Source organism: Nothobranchius furzeri, chromosome 3 (genome assembly GCF_043380555.1).
Source record: "Nothobranchius furzeri strain GRZ-AD chromosome 3, NfurGRZ-RIMD1, whole genome shotgun sequence".
In the NCBI taxonomy this organism is placed as follows: Eukaryota; Metazoa; Chordata; class Actinopteri; order Cyprinodontiformes; family Nothobranchiidae; genus Nothobranchius; species Nothobranchius furzeri.
Window position 1 is genome coordinate 76,787,495 of NC_091743.1, and position 16,491 is coordinate 76,803,985.

Here is a 16,491-nt window from a genome sequence, read left to right on the forward strand (position 1 = left end):
AGTGTTGCATTTTTGTTAGCCAATCAGAGGTGAGATGTCCAGATATCAAGAAATAAGGCTCCAAATCCTCTTCTGCCACTCGCTCTTCCAGCTCACTTCTCAGTCCTCAATCACCCTGACACACTCACACTGGAGCGTTTCCACCCCAGAGAGTGACTCATGTATTCATTCCCACTAAAGACCACCACAAATGTATAAATAATATTGATGAAGTTGACCTTTAATGTCCAGGTCATTTCATTTATCTGAGGGGACCACCACAAGCGAATAATCATGACCTACTTCCATTTCTGCAGAAAGCAGCGCCTCTTGTTCATGAATGCGCTCCTCGAGCAGATTACAGCTATTATGGGCACGTTATGTTGTGTGTTCATATCTTTATATTTTAACCACCTACTCATCCATGAGAAAGGTCGCCTGCTCTGTGTCAGCCGAGGAATGTCCTTAAATGCTTGAGCACACACTGACTGCTGTCTGTACATAAGCTATCAGTCAGTGCTGACCCGCGCTCACTTCATATTGCATGAAGCTCTACAGGACAGCGGGTGGGCTTAGCAACAAAAAGGACGCATTTCCTACATTATATCGTAGTATATGATAAGTGTAACATCACGAAATGGACTGATCTTAAAGATCCCACAGGTCATATGCAGCCAGAGCAAATAACCCTAGCTGCTACATGTTCTGCTGTATCTTCCCTTGTCAGGAGTCTGTGAGTCTGCACAACTCAGCATTTTAATCAGATGACTTCATCAGCTGAGCGCAGCTTCATCAGATGATAAAGATGAACAGTAGCATTCCTTTCCCCAAGGCCCTTCACAAGAGAACTGTTTTAGATAAATCTTTATTCCCAGAGAAAAGTTGAAGTGTACCTATGATGTAAATTACTGGCCTCTGTCATCATTTTAAGTGGGAGAGCTTGCACAATCGGTGGCTGACTAAATACTTTTTTGCCCCACTGTAGTTTTCAGACACCCATCTTTTAGTTCCATCCACTCACAGGATAATAGTTTAAACCATTTGTCAAGTCTTAATTGTTTGTAAAATAAATTCTTAATTGTTTGCAAACACTGACTGGTTCTTGAATCATAAATGAAGTGTGAACGATCCCTTAATAATTTAAAGAATCCTAGAACCTTCTAATTAATCATCCTAAGACCAAGCAAGGTGATATTCTATTAATAGAGTATTACAGCTATCGGTCACAAATAATCAGAATAGAAATAAATAGCTTTTAAAGCAATTTATTTAGCCCACATTACTCTACTATTTCCCATTACATAAGACTTTTATAGATTTCTGAAAAATTGTACATAATTCCTGAAAAGGCAAAACTCCAGACAGCAGCTTTAAAGTCCTATTTAAATCATTTCATTTAGTTATTATAGACTTATAGTCACCCTCATAAACAGCTGGTGGTGGTCAACATGTGACATTGCCACAGGACATGCTTTGGCTTACTGCAAATAAAGGATTTTTCCAGGGACAAGTATTCCCTACAGGTTGTATTCCTTGGCTTATGAAACGATAGTTTCCAGATGCTTTCAAAACCCTCGTGCATATTTGTCTCACCATAAAACATTTTCAGAATCTTGTTTCCCACAGACGGATCGAGCTGGAAGTAAAAATTCAAAAATGTCTTATTTTTTTTTATCTTTGTGTTTTTCTGCAGCACACCCAGGTTTGTGCTTAACAGAACCGTGCATCACTGTGGGCAGCACCGTCGCAGGGGCCCTGGACAGATCCGTAGACCCCTGCCAGGACTTCTACAACTTTGCTTGTGGAGGCTGGGTGAAGAACAACCCCCTCCCGGAGGGAAAGTCCCGCTGGGGCCCCTTCAGCAACCTCTGGGAGCACAACATGCTTGTAATGAAGCGTTTATTAGGTAACGGCGTACCTTCAGCCCAGCCAGAGATGCACTGTGCCCTTTCCTGTGGATTTATCGTGCCTCTCTTTGAGCAGAAAACACAACGATGAAAGGTTTAAGTAAAGCTGAGGAAAAAGCCCAGCGGTATTACCAGGCCTGCATGAATGAATCTAAAATGGAAGAATTAGGTGCTAAACCTCTGCAGCAGCTAATCCAGCAGGTGTGTAATCTCACAGTTACAGTCCCTCATTTCTCCAGATTCTCTTTAATTATTGTCTGTTTTACATCCTGTCTGGTGCAGATAGGAGGGTGGGCTCTAACGGAGCGATGGGATAAAGAAAACTTCCAAGAAGTTCTACGAAAAGTCTCTGCCAGCTTACGCACTTCTCCTTTCTTCACTGTGTTTGTCAGCACAGACTCCAAGAACTCAAACAGTAATGTCATCCAGGTAGGAATATGGTTTAAACTTGGTGTCTATAGCTCAGAGCCTCTTTATACAGAGTATCCTTAAAAACTCTTAAAAAGTCTTAAATTAGCTTTTCCAAATTTAAGGCCTTAAAAATCCTTAAAAATGACAAATAATCCTTAAATGCAGTTTCCAAAGGTCTTAAATGACCAAAGACCCAATAAAGATTCCTTTATTTCTATAAAAACTTTGTGAATTTCTAGTTAGTGTTCAGCATTTTTTGTGTATGATATTGGCATTAGCGGAACATACACATTCAGTTAGTTGTGAATAGGGGCTATTTTTAGATGAGCACATTAGCTGGTTAAGCTAGTGGGAGCTGGCTCCATGGGGAAGTGCAAGTTTAATGGTAACAGGATGGCTAATCCCACGTTCGTGACGTGGTCAGCACCGGTTCCAGGCAATAGCTGGGAATTATAGTGTAAATTTAATTTTAAAAAGTTGCTTAAATTTGGTCAAAGTGGCCTTAAAAAGGGTCTTGAAAAGTCTTAAATTTGGCTCCCTTCATCCTGCAGATACCCTGTTATTTGATTCACTTCCCAGTCTTTAGCTTTTTTCTGAAAGGTCAGATTTGAACCTCTCTTCATTATCAAAAGCCTTTTCTCTCTACTGTTTCACAATCACATTGGCAGATGTGCATACGTTACTTCATCTGATTTTAAACTACATGCTCACAAAACATGAAGGAAAACTACAGAAGCTCATCTGTGTCTGTAATCTGTAGGTGGATCAGTCCAACCTGGGTCTTCCCTCGCGGGATTACTACCTCAACAAGACAGCTAACGACAAGGTATCATGTTCAAGTTGTTTATCATTCAAAGAGCTAATTTCCAAAGAAACCATTTTTACTTGTTAATTTTTAAGTTACTTTCACATGCAGGCTGAATGTGAAAAGAGTCTTCTAGCTCAATTTCCTGCATTAGCCGCTGAAAGTCAGTAAACGGTGAAATGCTCTGGTCAGAAAAAGCCACACAGATCTTTGTCGCACTGAAAGTTAGCATTCATGGACTCACCCGTCTTGGCTCGCGATGACGAAAGTTGTGTCCATTTAGTGGCTAGGAGAGAGCAGAGCATGCCTCGGCCGATGACTGTAGAAACAATGGACCACCCCTCCGTGTCGTCACCCGTAGATTTCTGAAGAGCTGAATAGAAGCCCAGTGGGCGGTTCCCACCTCCGCCATCTTGGCTGTTGGGTTGCAACCATTATACGTTTTGATGGTACAATTATAATCTGAGAAATAATCCCATTTTCATGATTACCACGATTATTTTACATAAATTTCTTTCAAATCTGTATTAACACATATAAATGACACACACCTTGTATAAATTATAATTATGTATGTATGATTACCTTCTATAAAGGTTCTGAACCCCTGAAATATCTGTTGTTCCGTTTCAGGGATTTTACGTAGAGAAATTCACTCCACTACTGATCTGCAACTGTGCTGCTCCATTATGGCTAAAGTGATCATCACGATTATTGTGACGGAGATCTCGATTATTTAAGATGATTTTTCATTTAATGTTTTTTATTTGTTTTTATTCAGTCATAACATTGCTCAGGGCACAATCAGGACAACAATAAATCAGAAAAAGAAAAACAAGATGATCAGAAAAATAACTCCTGATTCCTAGAATAAAAAGGCCAGTATACTTATAGCTCATAGTTTATGACCCAAAGGCTGGATACCTTGTTTTAACTCATTTAAGCCCAACCAGCACAGACCCAAATACCAATATCTTGCATATACTGACAGCAAGAATTACACAGTGGCTTTTATAACATCAATAAAAACATATAAACATATATGTTTAGTGATGTTCACTAAATGTTGCATAACATTTATTTAGTCCTGTAGGAGAGTGCACTAGCACCGTGCCCTCAGTCTCAGAGAGATTATTATCATTTATCAGCATGAGGAGCTTATTTCTATCTATTTCTACCGTATTGATGAACTATTTATTTACAGGTCTCATCAGTTAATGTAATAATTGTCCCAACCACAGCAACCACCCGCTAACCAGGACACAGCAGAGAATATCTCGAATAGTAGAAGCTTACTGTTAGCATTAGCAACTCCACAACATGGCAGAACTCCTCCAGACTTGTGTTATTTGTGGAGATAAAACATCAACGTTGCAAAACAAACAGAGCCAGTGGTAGAGTTATGTTGCTGTTAGCCAATCAGAGGCGAGGTGTCCACATATCAGGAAATAAGGAGTAAAACTCCAAATCGTGCTGGCTTCTGCTCCTTGACTAACTTCTACTTCCTGAGACAGAAGCATGAGAGCTTTTTCCCACACAGATCATTGCACTAGAGACCACAGCATGAAAAAAATAGAAACCTTGGTCTTAATTCTGAATATCAGCACCTATCCAAAGGCTAATTTAAATTAGAAAAGCTTCTGGAGAACTGCATAGTGATGTTTGGCTGCATATTTCAGAATGAAATTGTTAATGAAAAGTTTCTGTCACACAAACCTCGTCTCCACCACCTCCACCTGTCGTGGGCGTCGCAGTATCTCACAGCGTACCTCAACTTCCTCGTGGAGTTGGGGGTTCTTCTGGGTCACTCGGAGGAGATGTCTCGGACGCTGATGACACAGATCGTGGACTTTGAGACCACCCTTGCCAACATCACAGTGCCTCAGGAGGAGAGGAGAGACGAGGAGCTTATTTACCACAAAATAGAAGCCAAAGACCTGAAAGTGAGTTTCACGGCGTCAGACATTGGTTTTGTAATGTAAATCATTATAACTTCAGTGTGAGAGATGCATTGTGGAGATATCTGTGGATGTCTGGGTTAGCGTTGGGCTTTGAGAATACCTCAGACGTGTTATTCAGACCCAACAAGCTCCAGTATTTATTTCTGTTGGCTTTTATCTTTTGTCGTTACAGACTCTGGCTCCTGCCGTGGACTGGATGCCTTATCTCACAGAAGTATTCACACCTGTGCCCATTAACGAGTCAGAGCCTGTTGTTGTTTATGCCAAAGAGTACCTCCAGAAAGTCTCTGACCTCATAACGAACACAAATAAAAGGTGACTTTTTAGCCTCCCCTTCACCTTCCCACAGACATGTTGCATGTTGTTTTGCTTCTATGTAAAAGTCATTCTAAGCCGCGTGTTACATAGAGACAGTGCAAACGTGTAAAAGGCCCAGTAATAAGTGAGCGATGAAGGCGATGCTATACCATGACCCTGCTGTTTTGTGTTTGCAGCCTACTCAACAACTACATGATAATGAAGGTGGTGAGAAAGATGGTTTCCGTTTTAGATCAAAAGTTCCAGGATGCAGAGCAGCGCTTCCTTGAAGTCATGTATGGCACCAAAAAGGTAAGAAACACATATTTAGACTTTTTTCTGTCACTATTTTAGTAGAAGCACAGAAGTGAGATTAAGCAGATAAATGTGGAGGAAAACAAATGCATTAAGATGATGACTGAGAACCCTTAAGGTAAAATATCCTAGCAGATCTGGATCACAGCCAGTTGGGAACCTTTTCCCTTGACCTTGAGTCCGTGTTTGAAACAGCATGTTCATTTTACCGAGAACAGATAAATGGAGTAAAGCACAATCTGGATTTATTCTGTTTGTTTAATGATTTATAAAAGCTTTAACAAATGCATTCATTCAAGGTCACCTTTTATTTGTGTTCGTTATTCTTAATAAAACTAGCTTTTTTTATTTGTAGTTTGTATTTTGCTGTCCAAGCTCTGGCGAGCTGTCTAAACTGTATCCCATTCCAACTGCCTTGTTGTTTTTGTTTTTGTTTGTTTTTACGGGGGTCAAGCTGTTAAAACAAGTGAAATCTGGGCTGCATGGTGGCTCAGTGGTTAGCACTGTTGCCTCGCAGCACGAAGGTCGCAGGTTCGAAACTTGACTGCGGCCTTTCTGCGTGGAGTTGCGTGTTCTCCCCATGCATGCGTGGGTTTCCTCCGGGTACTCCAGTTTCCCCCACAGATCACAACTTGCCCTGTAGGTTATAAATTGTAAGTCACTTTGGATAAAAGCGTCTGCTAAATGAATAAACATGAACATAAATCTATCAGTGGTGTGTTTTTGTGTTATGAGAGCGTGCAACAGAGTTGCTTCACTGTTCATTTTTACCTTTAGTACATTTGTTTTCTTACCCATCCTTTTAAACAGGAACTAATTTGAAACTCATTCAGTTGTAAAATGAGCTTTTTAGAAGAATAGGGTGGCGGTTACTGAATATGTGTTTAAAGTAGCAATATGTAAGAACTCTACATTGAAATAATCACAAAACATTCTAATGTCTCTCAATCAATCTGCTTATGCCACTTACACACAAGCATGGGCTCGGCTCCGCCCTGCCCGGCCGCGTTCGTTCCACACTGCCTTAGGAATGTGGACGTGATCGAGCACATGGGCGGTCTGTGATGTCATTAGTGCATCTCTGAGCATGTGGGCGGTGTGTGTGTGTGTGTGTGCCTCCTCACAGCAGTGAGGGACAGAGAAAAATGGCTTCAGTCAGAGGCTTGTTAACTCGTGATAATGCATCACGCATGCAGGAAGCCCCCACAGGCTGATTCTGTCCTCCAATCGGAGGCTCCCTCTAATGGTAAACGTGCTTTTAAGCCAGCCAATCAGTCAGCAGTGGGCATGTTGGCCGTTTACGGCTTCAGGCAGACCTCCAGATAAAAGCTAAACAGAAGTTGTGCTCAGGAAAATTCAAGGCTACGAAAGCTCCCAACCCAGTCCAGGCGGAGTGGAGCTGATGCTAGTGTGTGAGAGCCTTTATAAACTTACTGTGTATGAGTCGTCTTTGTTTCTCATCTAGACTCTTCTGGTGCTGATTTGTAACTGGCAACAGCTGTGAAACTCACAGAACAGCAGTGAAAAATAACTTTTTGCTTAGAAAAATGGCCTGCAGTAACCATATTTGACCACAAGATGTTGTTCTTACATATTGCACCTTTAAGTTCAAGTATTTGATCAGTATAAAAGAATGAAATTATATTGTAAAACTTTCTTTTTGACGTTCAACAATAACACTGTTGGTTTTCTTTTTCATGTTTCCATTGTTTGTGTCTTAAGATTTTTAGGTTTTATAAGCATCCATAAAGAAAGTGAAACTAATTAAAGCAACAGTTTACTACCAAAAGGACCACACTTACTGTCCATTGCTTGCTTTCATTTTGCAGCAGTTTCACACCCATGTTTTTGCCAGCTTCTGATTGTAGCAAGTCACAGTTAATATAGGTCTAATAATCTATTAGTGAGAAAATGGACAGAATCATTCTACATTACTAAAGAAATTCAGAGCTGCCTCTTGTAGAAACAACTTATCCCTGGACTTGTCTTATGCTGTTCCTGCAGAGCTGCACTCCGCGTTGGAAGTTGTGCGTCAGCGACACAGACAGCGCCCTGGGCTTTGCGCTCGGAGCCATGTTCGTCAAAGACACGTTTGCTGAGGACAGCAAAGCCATCGTACGTGTCCCAACATGATAGCTGCTAAAACTCTGAAATGATGGGATTTTAACTTAACTTGAGGTGTTTTGGGTTTCAGGCTGAAGAGATGGTTGCAGAAATTAAATGGGCCTTTGAGGATAGTTTGAAGCATGTGAGCTGGATGGATTCAGAAACAAAAAAAGCAGCAAAAGAAAAGGTACTGGAAGGGACACTGAATGCTTTTGTTCCCTGGAAGTATTTGCAGAAGAAGTTTTTGCACTGAAGTGGAAGAGCGCAACTACACTGCCACCTGGTGCAAAAATCCTCTTTTACACTTTCCACCTTTCATCCTTCACAGGCTGATGCTATTTACAACATGGTTGGATATCCAGAGTTCATCATGAACATCACAAAGCTGGACAAAGTGTTTAATGATGTATGTAACAAACTGTCGTTTGTATTCATCACATTGATTAAATCAAGACATTCCTGCAGTAAACTTTCTGTGGTATTCCTCTTGTTTCAGTTTGAGGTCGTGTCAGATCTGTACTTCCAGAATGTCATGCAGTACTACAACTTTTCAGCCAGAGTGACCGCAGACCAGCTGAGGAAAACTCCCAACAGAAACCAGTGAGTTGCTTCCCACTGTTTCTCGTCCTTCGGTGGAGGTGGCCTCGATGGGAACACATTCCCGTTATACTGACTCTGCGGAATATTGCTGCCATCCAAAAACGTTCCTAGGCAACCAGCTTCTTTCCACTGAGCAGATCCTTGTCTCTAATTAGGATGTGGGGGAGGGGTTAGATTATTGTCCCATGCCTTCCAAAGTGATCTGTAGTCTGCCTGGCACAAGGTTACGCTGAATCAGCGTTGCATTGTGACCTTTGTGTTTCTTGTTTTGCAGGTGGAGCATGACCCCCCCGACTGTAAATGCATATTACAACCCGACCAAGAATGAGATGGTTCTGCCAGCAGGAATTCTCCAAGCACCATTTTACAGTCTGTCTTATCCTAAGTACGTGCTTTCCTTGTGTTTTGAAAACCAGCTGCCACTGACTCTGTGGGTGTTTCTCAATGTCAAGGCGCCTGGCCTAGCAAGGCGATGTCTTGCTAGGCCAGGCGCCTTGCTTAAGAGGACACTGTCCTTCCTTGGTCAATGAAAATGGTTAAATGGAACAGACTTGCATCACGTGACCGATAACGTTATATTTTTTACGTATTTGTTTCAATATAAATATATAATGAGCCTTTTACTTTTTAAATTAAATAGATAACTTCTTTAGCTCTAAAAAAACATTTTAAATTAGTTGACTCTCTTTTAAACTTGAAAATTGTCCCCGAAGTAGCTGCCGGCTTCTGATCCGCCATCCTTTTGAAAATACAGCGGTTTATTCTGGGTAATTTTTGACCAAGGCTAGGCTACAAGACCACTCCCGTGTATCCTTGCTCAGCTAGCTAAACAGCTAACAAACAGAGAACACACGCCTCAGTAGAACATGAACATTATAACACGTCTTGGCGCCTCTTGATGACGCATCTTATCGGCAACCGGGGCGGGGCCGAGACATCAAGGCAAGGTTTCTTGGCATTGAGAAACACCTTTTGTCTGAGTGTTTTTTACCTGATTAGGAATCTTCTTGTTCTGATGGAGGTGATTTTAGGACTCTGTAATCTTGCTGATCGCTACATTTGAAAGTCTTCCTCATGTGCATGTCAGCAGCACCGCGTTTAGTTCATGAATTTCACTTCACAATCAGAAATTTGAATTTATTGTTAATAATAAATGTATTGATGGAACCAAATTAGACTTCTACTTCAATAATGTTGGTATTAAGATTTTAGCTTCTGGTCATGCTGACATGGTTGTGCCACAACCTACTCTTACGGCACGATTGATGGAAAACTGTCTTCTTTATTTAAATTAAAATAATAAATTACATCTGGACTCAATCCCTAAAAATTAGATTACGCAAACACAGTTTATATCCAGCTTTTATTTTGTTATACTATGTGATTTAGTCAAATCTGTTTTTATGTAAAATGCATAATCTACTTAAATACCAGACTCAGCCTTTTGGCTTTAGAAGTTATCTTGCTAATCTTCATAACTTACTATGATTTTGTCCTACTTTTACACTAAATATAAACCTTAAAATAAAATGATGGTTTTCTTTCGTTAAATCGCTTCACTTTACCTACATGTGTTGTTGTTTTTTTACAGAGCTCTTAACTTTGGCGGGATCGGAGTGGTCATGGGTCACGAGATGACTCATGCTTTTGATGACCAAGGTTGGTCCTGTTGAACCACAACACACACTTTTGTTATTATTATAGTTTAGCTGTCTTCAGAGAGAGAGGAAAAGAGAGTGACTTGTTTTTATATTTTTAATTAAATCAAAACAATTGGCCGAAAATTCATCACTATTTCCTACTTTCAAAGGGAGGGAATATGACAAGGATGGAAACCTGCGTCCCTGGTGGAAGAACTCCTCTGTGGAGGCCTTCAAGAAACAGACACAGTGCATGGTCGAGCAGTACGGCAATTACAGCGTCAACAAAGAGCCTCTGAATGGGAAACACACACTGGGGGAGAACATAGCTGATAACGGTGGGCTAAAGGCTGCATACAAGGTCAGTAGATAGATTACTCAGTTACTTTGTGAGTCTAATTCAGGGGTGCCCAATCCTGGTCCTGGAGGGTCGGTATCCAGCAGGTTTTGTTGTTTTTATGCTCCAACACACTTGATTCAGAGGTTGAATCACCTGTGCAGCAGTTCATCAGGCTCCACAGAAGCCTGTTAATCACCTGCTGATTGAATTCAGGTGTGTTGAAGAAGGGTTAAAACTAAAACCTGCTGGATACCGGCCCTCCAGGACCAGGATTGGGCACCCCTGGTCTAATTGAATCCTTTATAAATGAGAAAATATGTATTTAAATGCTACGAGTTATAATGTAAAAGCAGCAGTTTCACAAAGACAAACAGTGCTCATGTTAGCCAGCTCTGTCAGCTTCTGCTGTTGATGATCTTAACGAACTTGTACTTGTAGGTTGTGTAGTTTAGAGTGAAGCTTGGAGAAGCGACAGGTGGTTAGGAACAGCCTCTGGTTACTTCCTCACAGGCTCACATTCTTTCCATCAAATGAAAGGTCAGAAGCTACAGAGCAGATAAGCAAGGAACAGTGCACAAGCCCTTTGAAGTGCTTTCCTTAATGAAACCTAACTTGTTCTTCTCTTTGGTTTATGAACATATGCACATGTCAGTGTGGAGAGACATCAGGGACTGCCTGTGTGTAATGTGATCATTTGTTGCTTTGAAGGCTTATGTCAACTGGATAAAAAAGAACGGTGAGGAGGCTGCGCTGCCTGCGCTGGGATTGACCAACTATCAGCTGTTTTTTGTTGGCTTCGCACAGGTTTGTGCATTTCTCAAACTATCTTCTGCTTTCGTTTTGCTTTCTATTTGCTGCCCCGGGATAGTCTGTTGGAGAAGTGTTTTAAAGACTAAGTTCACGACAAACCGATTTTTACTTGTTATTTTTTAAATAGAATCGATCGCTCTTTCCTACATTAGCCGCCGGTAGAAAGTAGATGGGGAGACACTCGGGTCAGAAAAGGCAATCAATTCTACGTCACATTGTAAAGTTCATCCATCTTAACTCATGATGGAGAAGGCTGTTGTTGATTTAGCATCCCGGAGAGGGCAGAGCACTTCTCGGCTAGTCAATGCTAATCGTGAGTATTAATAACTCCACAACACATCAGAACTCGCTCAGGTACACTGAGCTGTCAGCTGAGGTGCAACAAAAGGCTGGAAATTGAAGGTGTGCCGGGTAGAAGTAGACTGCAGAGGGTTTGTAGCCACCTCAACATCCAGGCTACAAAGGGAGATGGGAGTGCGAGGGAAGGCCCACCCGCTGGCAGTCAGAGACTTCTCCAGGACTGCTGAAAATGGGAGCCGGTGGCTGTGGACGAAGAGAAAGGACTCCAGTTGGGCCCTCAGTTGAGCTGATGGCATCCAGGGGTGAACCTCAGAAATACCACTACCCTGCAACAAAGGCCAAACTCAAAACTCGCCTGTTCAAGATTGCATATTCCCTATAACTGTATTTGAAGTGTTTTTAAATTGACTAGTTTTTATTGTCCTTGTGCTTGTTGGAATGTTTTATTCTTTTCATTGTACCTTGAGTTTTTTGAACTGCGCTTCAAATAAAATGTATTACTATTATTATTATTAACCTGGGATGCTGGGATTTACTGTCGAACCCTCTGGAGGTGTCGTGGGCCTATCAGCGAAACACCTGATAGCCCAGATGATGCCATCACTCAACTGACCACCTCGCTGAGTTTCATAGGTGATAAATGATAAATGACCCGCACTTGTATAGCGCCTGTCAGAGAAAGGACTCCAATGCACTTTACACTACAGTGTATCATTCATCCATTCACACACATTCACAGACTGATGGTGATGAGCTACGATGTAGCCACAGCTGCCCTGGGGCGCACTGACAGAGGCGAGGCTGCCGAGCACAGGCGCCACCGGTTCCTCTGTCCACCATTAGCAGGCAAGGTGGGTTAAGTGTCTTGCCCAAGGACACAACAGCAGAATTCTCTGTCCGGAGCCGGGATCGAACCTGCAACCTTCCGATTACTGGACAACCCGCTCAACCTGTTGAGCTACTGCTGTCCCAAGTGCCTCAAGTATGATTAAAGTGAGCGAGATTAACATCTAATCCTACACTAAAGACCTCCAGGCTTGTGTTAAGATGAAACATTTATGTTGCAGAGCAAACAGAGTCAGTGGTAGTCATGTTGCTGTTAGCTAATCAGAGGCAAAATGTCCAAATATCAGGAAATAAGACTCCAAATCCTGCCGTCTTCTGCTCACCTCTCCTGTGGCTCACTTCTTGTGACACACACACACACACACACAAGCAGATGTCAAACATTACTGGCTAATGCTGAGCGGCGCTCAATTCAAATTGCATGTGGCTCTAAAGGACAGAGGGCTTTCTTAGTAACAAAACATTTTACATATTGCCGACATTATATTGCTATAAAGGATAAGACAATCACTTTTATGGCTTCCTAAAAATTAAAGATGATTCCCAAAAGGAGGAAGCATCTGGATTGTTGCTTTAACAGTTTGAAGAGAAATCAATTTAATGTTTTATTTTTGGTCCCTTGCAGGTATGGTGTGCTGTCAGGACACCTGAGAGCTCCCATGAGGGTGTGATCACAGATCCTCACAGTCCATCAAGATTTAGAGTCATAGGCACAATCTCCAATTCACAAGAGTTCTCAAAGCACTTTGGCTGCGGAGCAGATTCTCCTATGAATCCTAAACACAAGTGTGAGCTTTGGTGAGGCCTTTCTGTGAAGTGCTGTTAAGTGAGAAGAGGTGAACGTGAGTGAAAAGCCTGTGATATTCTGACAACGTCTATTTGGACGAAAATGTGAGAACCACTGAAACCCTTAATGCCTTGCCACTTAAAGCCTGTGAGTCTCCTTATCAGGATGCAATGTGCCTGCTTCATGTGGAGGATTGCACTCCTTTCTGCTTCCCCACAAGGACTGCTAATTTACAAAACAACTCAACCTAAATGTAGTTATAAAAGTGTTTTTATAAACACTGGAAACCCTTCATACAGACACAGAAGGAGGGCAGCTCAGTCTTTGAAAACAGCTTGCTCACTCTATGGTTAATAAGCAGAAATCTTTGTTCTTATGTGTGAATATGTTTGTGAACTGTTCTAATGTTTGGAGTAACTGGTTTTTTAAGTGTATTTATAGTTATATTTTTATAAAGACTTTCCAATGACTTTCAAGGTTTAATTAGCAAAAATTGTGGCAAATCTTCAGCATTATCTTTGAGCCACTGCAATAATTCTGATCCGTTTGTGTAAATCTCAAAGGAGAGTGTAATTCAGAAGTTATGCAGGTTCTAAGCCGCTGTGTCACGTTCCTTTTACATGTTAAACTGTTGCAAATTATTTGTATATTAAAGATCAACCTTAAATCTTATTTTGCCTTCATTTTTTTCAGTGATGTCAGATTTTAACCAGCTAAAATAAACCTGAAGGAACAAGTGTTGCTAGTTTGCAGGTACAGTACCGCCTGTGTACCGGCAGATGGCAGTGATAACACGTTTTTAATCAGAGTCCTATTGAAGCAATGAGCTGGGCAGTCCTAGGATTATCTTTGCCCATAAAGACAGTTAAATTACCAGAAAAGGATGCGCGCATTACTTCATGTAGTTTTATTTCCATCAATTGATTAAATGCAACAAAGATCTATCCAGGACTCAAATATTATTTACAGAACTGGGAGATATGGGGGAGCATGTACCATTCACGTTTTGGATACGCGCGCACTGTTTATTTGAAGGTTCGCTGATTAGCCGAGTGATTCCGTAAGTACCCGAGGATTGCCGAATCATCTGTCCTGCCCGGACAGAAGCGGCTGCAACGCCATGTTGGCGAAGTCTCTCATTTCTGTGAGAAAAAAATGATAGAACACATTATTGCCGAGAAGAAAAGATAGATCGCAAAAAGGAGGTTGAGAACCGCGTCATTAATTTGATTTGAAAGGAACGAACCGAGACGGACCCGCAGAGGTTCCGGACGGACAAGGGAGGCTAAACCTCCCACCGTCCCCATGAATAGCACCGCTGATCCGAACAGCGACTTTTCATGAAAAAAGACGTTTGTATTGCTTTTCGAGCTTCGTTATCCCAGTTCCAGTAACGGGATTTGGGGCATGCTTCAAGCAACGCTTGCTTTATGTATGCAAGCTAAGCTTTGTTTATATCAGTATTAAGGTATTGTTTTACTTTTTGATTTTTTTTTCTTGCGATGAGTTTGCCATCGAAAGTGGTCCCTAAGCCCGCCGCTGTCGCAGTTAGCGGACCTGGAAGTGGCCCCTCTCCGTCGAGTCAACTACGGGCTACCCTGACCTCCGTGTCTCTGCCGCCTGGAGCCCCAACTGCACCTCAGCCTGGTGCCGTTCCACCTCCGTATCCTTTCACATGGGTAACACACAAATTGAGTGCGACTCTGGAGTTACATTGTACTTCTTAATAGTCACTCGCTGCATAGTGTTATTCGTGCTAGATAATAGAGCATGGATGTAGAAATGATGGTTTAATTTGGAGGGAGGGGAGAGGGCACAATTAGCTAAGCATGCTAACGTTAGCTAATCAAGCCGGTTGTCCAAGCTAAATGTGTCAGGTTTATTTTGTTAGTTGACGCCACTTCACTGAATTAGCTTACTTTTTTATGAAATATATGTATATATCGTGATTAATCCCAGCGGGAAAGTAAAATTATGATTTAGAGAAAGTTTATTTGAGACAGGAAAGCTTCATCACCGGTAAGCTATCGTTCTTCTCACCGGTGACCGGCTTTGTTCACTGCCGATTGTTGACTAGCAAGATGCGTTAGCCGAGTTAAAGCACTGCAGCTGCTATACCAAAGACAGCCCCTTGTGGTTAAAAAGTGTACAGGTCAGTGGATGCAACGTCGAGCTGAAGGGCGTCATCCACTTCGGCGTCCTGATCTATGGTTTTATAATGTAATTGAGCTAATTCAGGCTAGTACCAGGCCCGGTGTCTCAGAACCCCAGTGGCTGTTGAGGGGGGCGTTGAGTTCAGTGAATGACAGATGGGCATTTGGTACGAGCTGGTTGTTAAAATACCAGCTGATAATCTCTTCAGAAGGTGTCTCCGGGCTTTTAAACTGATTCTACCTTCTGTGATGCCGGAAAGTCTCACCTCATACATGCGGGTTCTGCTCGCACCAGGATGCGTTGTCACTTAAACTATCTGTTTACCTTTGAGTTAAATAAGATGGGGGGCCTAAGATCACCTTTTGGTGGAGTGAAGTCACCGCGCGGGTGTCACCTCCTGTTTTATTTACAGCATGGTGTGTGTGTGTGTGTGTGTGGGGGGGGGGGGGGTGGCATTGGGTGGATGTTTGCTGCTTGCTAGAAGCAGAGATGCGTATTTTGTGATCTGATGGCATCCAATGAGGCTTAGCTTTTGGTTGGGATGTCTCAACCTGATGTCCTGCCTCTCAGGATCACCACCACCTTGTGTTTTCGATTTCTGAATGGGGCAGCAGGTTGTAGCAGATGCCAGCAGCAAGCTATCGCCTTTTCAGTTTCATATATTTTTCATGTCTGAATAGGACAAGTCAAACCTTTTTTTTTTTACTCAAGGCTATTGACATTAATCCAACATTCTTTCACCAACGTTCACCGACTTTTGTTACCTCTTATAAAGAGCTGTACACTTTAAATATGCTTATTGTCATTCTTGTTTAAGGAACTTTAAATATTTTTGAAAGTTTTTAGTTTTGCAGCTTTTCTTTAGTGTGGTTTTCAAGTTAATCTAGTACAACTGTCTATAATCACAGAAATAAAACAACTAAGTTATCAGGCTGAAATAACACTCTTATTATAAAAGGCTCAATAATATGCATTAGAATGGTGTTTAGTTCCCTTTTGTCCATCTGATATATATAGTTAAAATATGTTTAAATATTTGACCTAGATTTCAGTAACATTTTAGGTTTATATTAATAACCCTCATCTTAGGCATAATAACACATAAATATATCCAGTAAAATCTAATGCATTTCATTAACATGCATTTGTATTGGAAATTGTAATAACATTTCATTTCTGCAGCTAACAATGTAATGGTGGCATGTCTATTATGTACGGGTTGGCATTAATCCA

The 16,491-nt window shown here is 41.6% G+C and overlaps 2 protein-coding genes across 15 annotated transcripts in view; both read left to right on the forward strand.

The window, feature by feature from the left end:
* Nucleotides 1-13,776, forward strand: part of ece1 (endothelin converting enzyme 1) — a 28,213-nt gene extending 14,437 nt beyond the window's left edge. For all 3 annotated transcript variants that reach the window (XM_015958386.3, XM_054732999.2, XM_015958385.3), the window contains 16 exons: nucleotides 1,673-1,885; nucleotides 1,963-2,087; nucleotides 2,169-2,315; nucleotides 3,058-3,123; nucleotides 4,857-5,045; nucleotides 5,236-5,378; nucleotides 5,558-5,672; nucleotides 7,680-7,790; nucleotides 7,870-7,968; nucleotides 8,110-8,187; nucleotides 8,278-8,381; nucleotides 8,656-8,766; nucleotides 9,973-10,040; nucleotides 10,192-10,382; nucleotides 11,070-11,165; nucleotides 12,943-13,776. In XM_015958386.3, the coding sequence (XP_015813872.1) occupies nucleotides 1,673-1,885; nucleotides 1,963-2,087; nucleotides 2,169-2,315; nucleotides 3,058-3,123; nucleotides 4,857-5,045; nucleotides 5,236-5,378; nucleotides 5,558-5,672; nucleotides 7,680-7,790; nucleotides 7,870-7,968; nucleotides 8,110-8,187; nucleotides 8,278-8,381; nucleotides 8,656-8,766; nucleotides 9,973-10,040; nucleotides 10,192-10,382; nucleotides 11,070-11,165; nucleotides 12,943-13,119 (2,033 nt within the window). In that variant the 3' untranslated portion in view covers nucleotides 13,120-13,776. The remainder of the gene's footprint in view (nucleotides 1-1,672; nucleotides 1,886-1,962; nucleotides 2,088-2,168; nucleotides 2,316-3,057; nucleotides 3,124-4,856; nucleotides 5,046-5,235; nucleotides 5,379-5,557; nucleotides 5,673-7,679; nucleotides 7,791-7,869; nucleotides 7,969-8,109; nucleotides 8,188-8,277; nucleotides 8,382-8,655; nucleotides 8,767-9,972; nucleotides 10,041-10,191; nucleotides 10,383-11,069; nucleotides 11,166-12,942) is intronic.
* A 617-nt stretch (nucleotides 13,777-14,393) lies between these two features.
* The window catches only part of eif4g3a (eukaryotic translation initiation factor 4 gamma, 3a), a 54,699-nt gene continuing 52,601 nt past the window's right edge, over nucleotides 14,394-16,491 (forward strand). For all 12 annotated transcript variants that reach the window (XM_015958375.3, XM_015958381.3, XM_015958376.3 and 9 more), the window contains exon 1: nucleotides 14,394-14,767. In XM_015958375.3, the coding sequence (XP_015813861.3) occupies nucleotides 14,607-14,767 (161 nt within the window). In that variant the 5' untranslated portion in view covers nucleotides 14,394-14,606. The remainder of the gene's footprint in view (nucleotides 14,768-16,491) is intronic.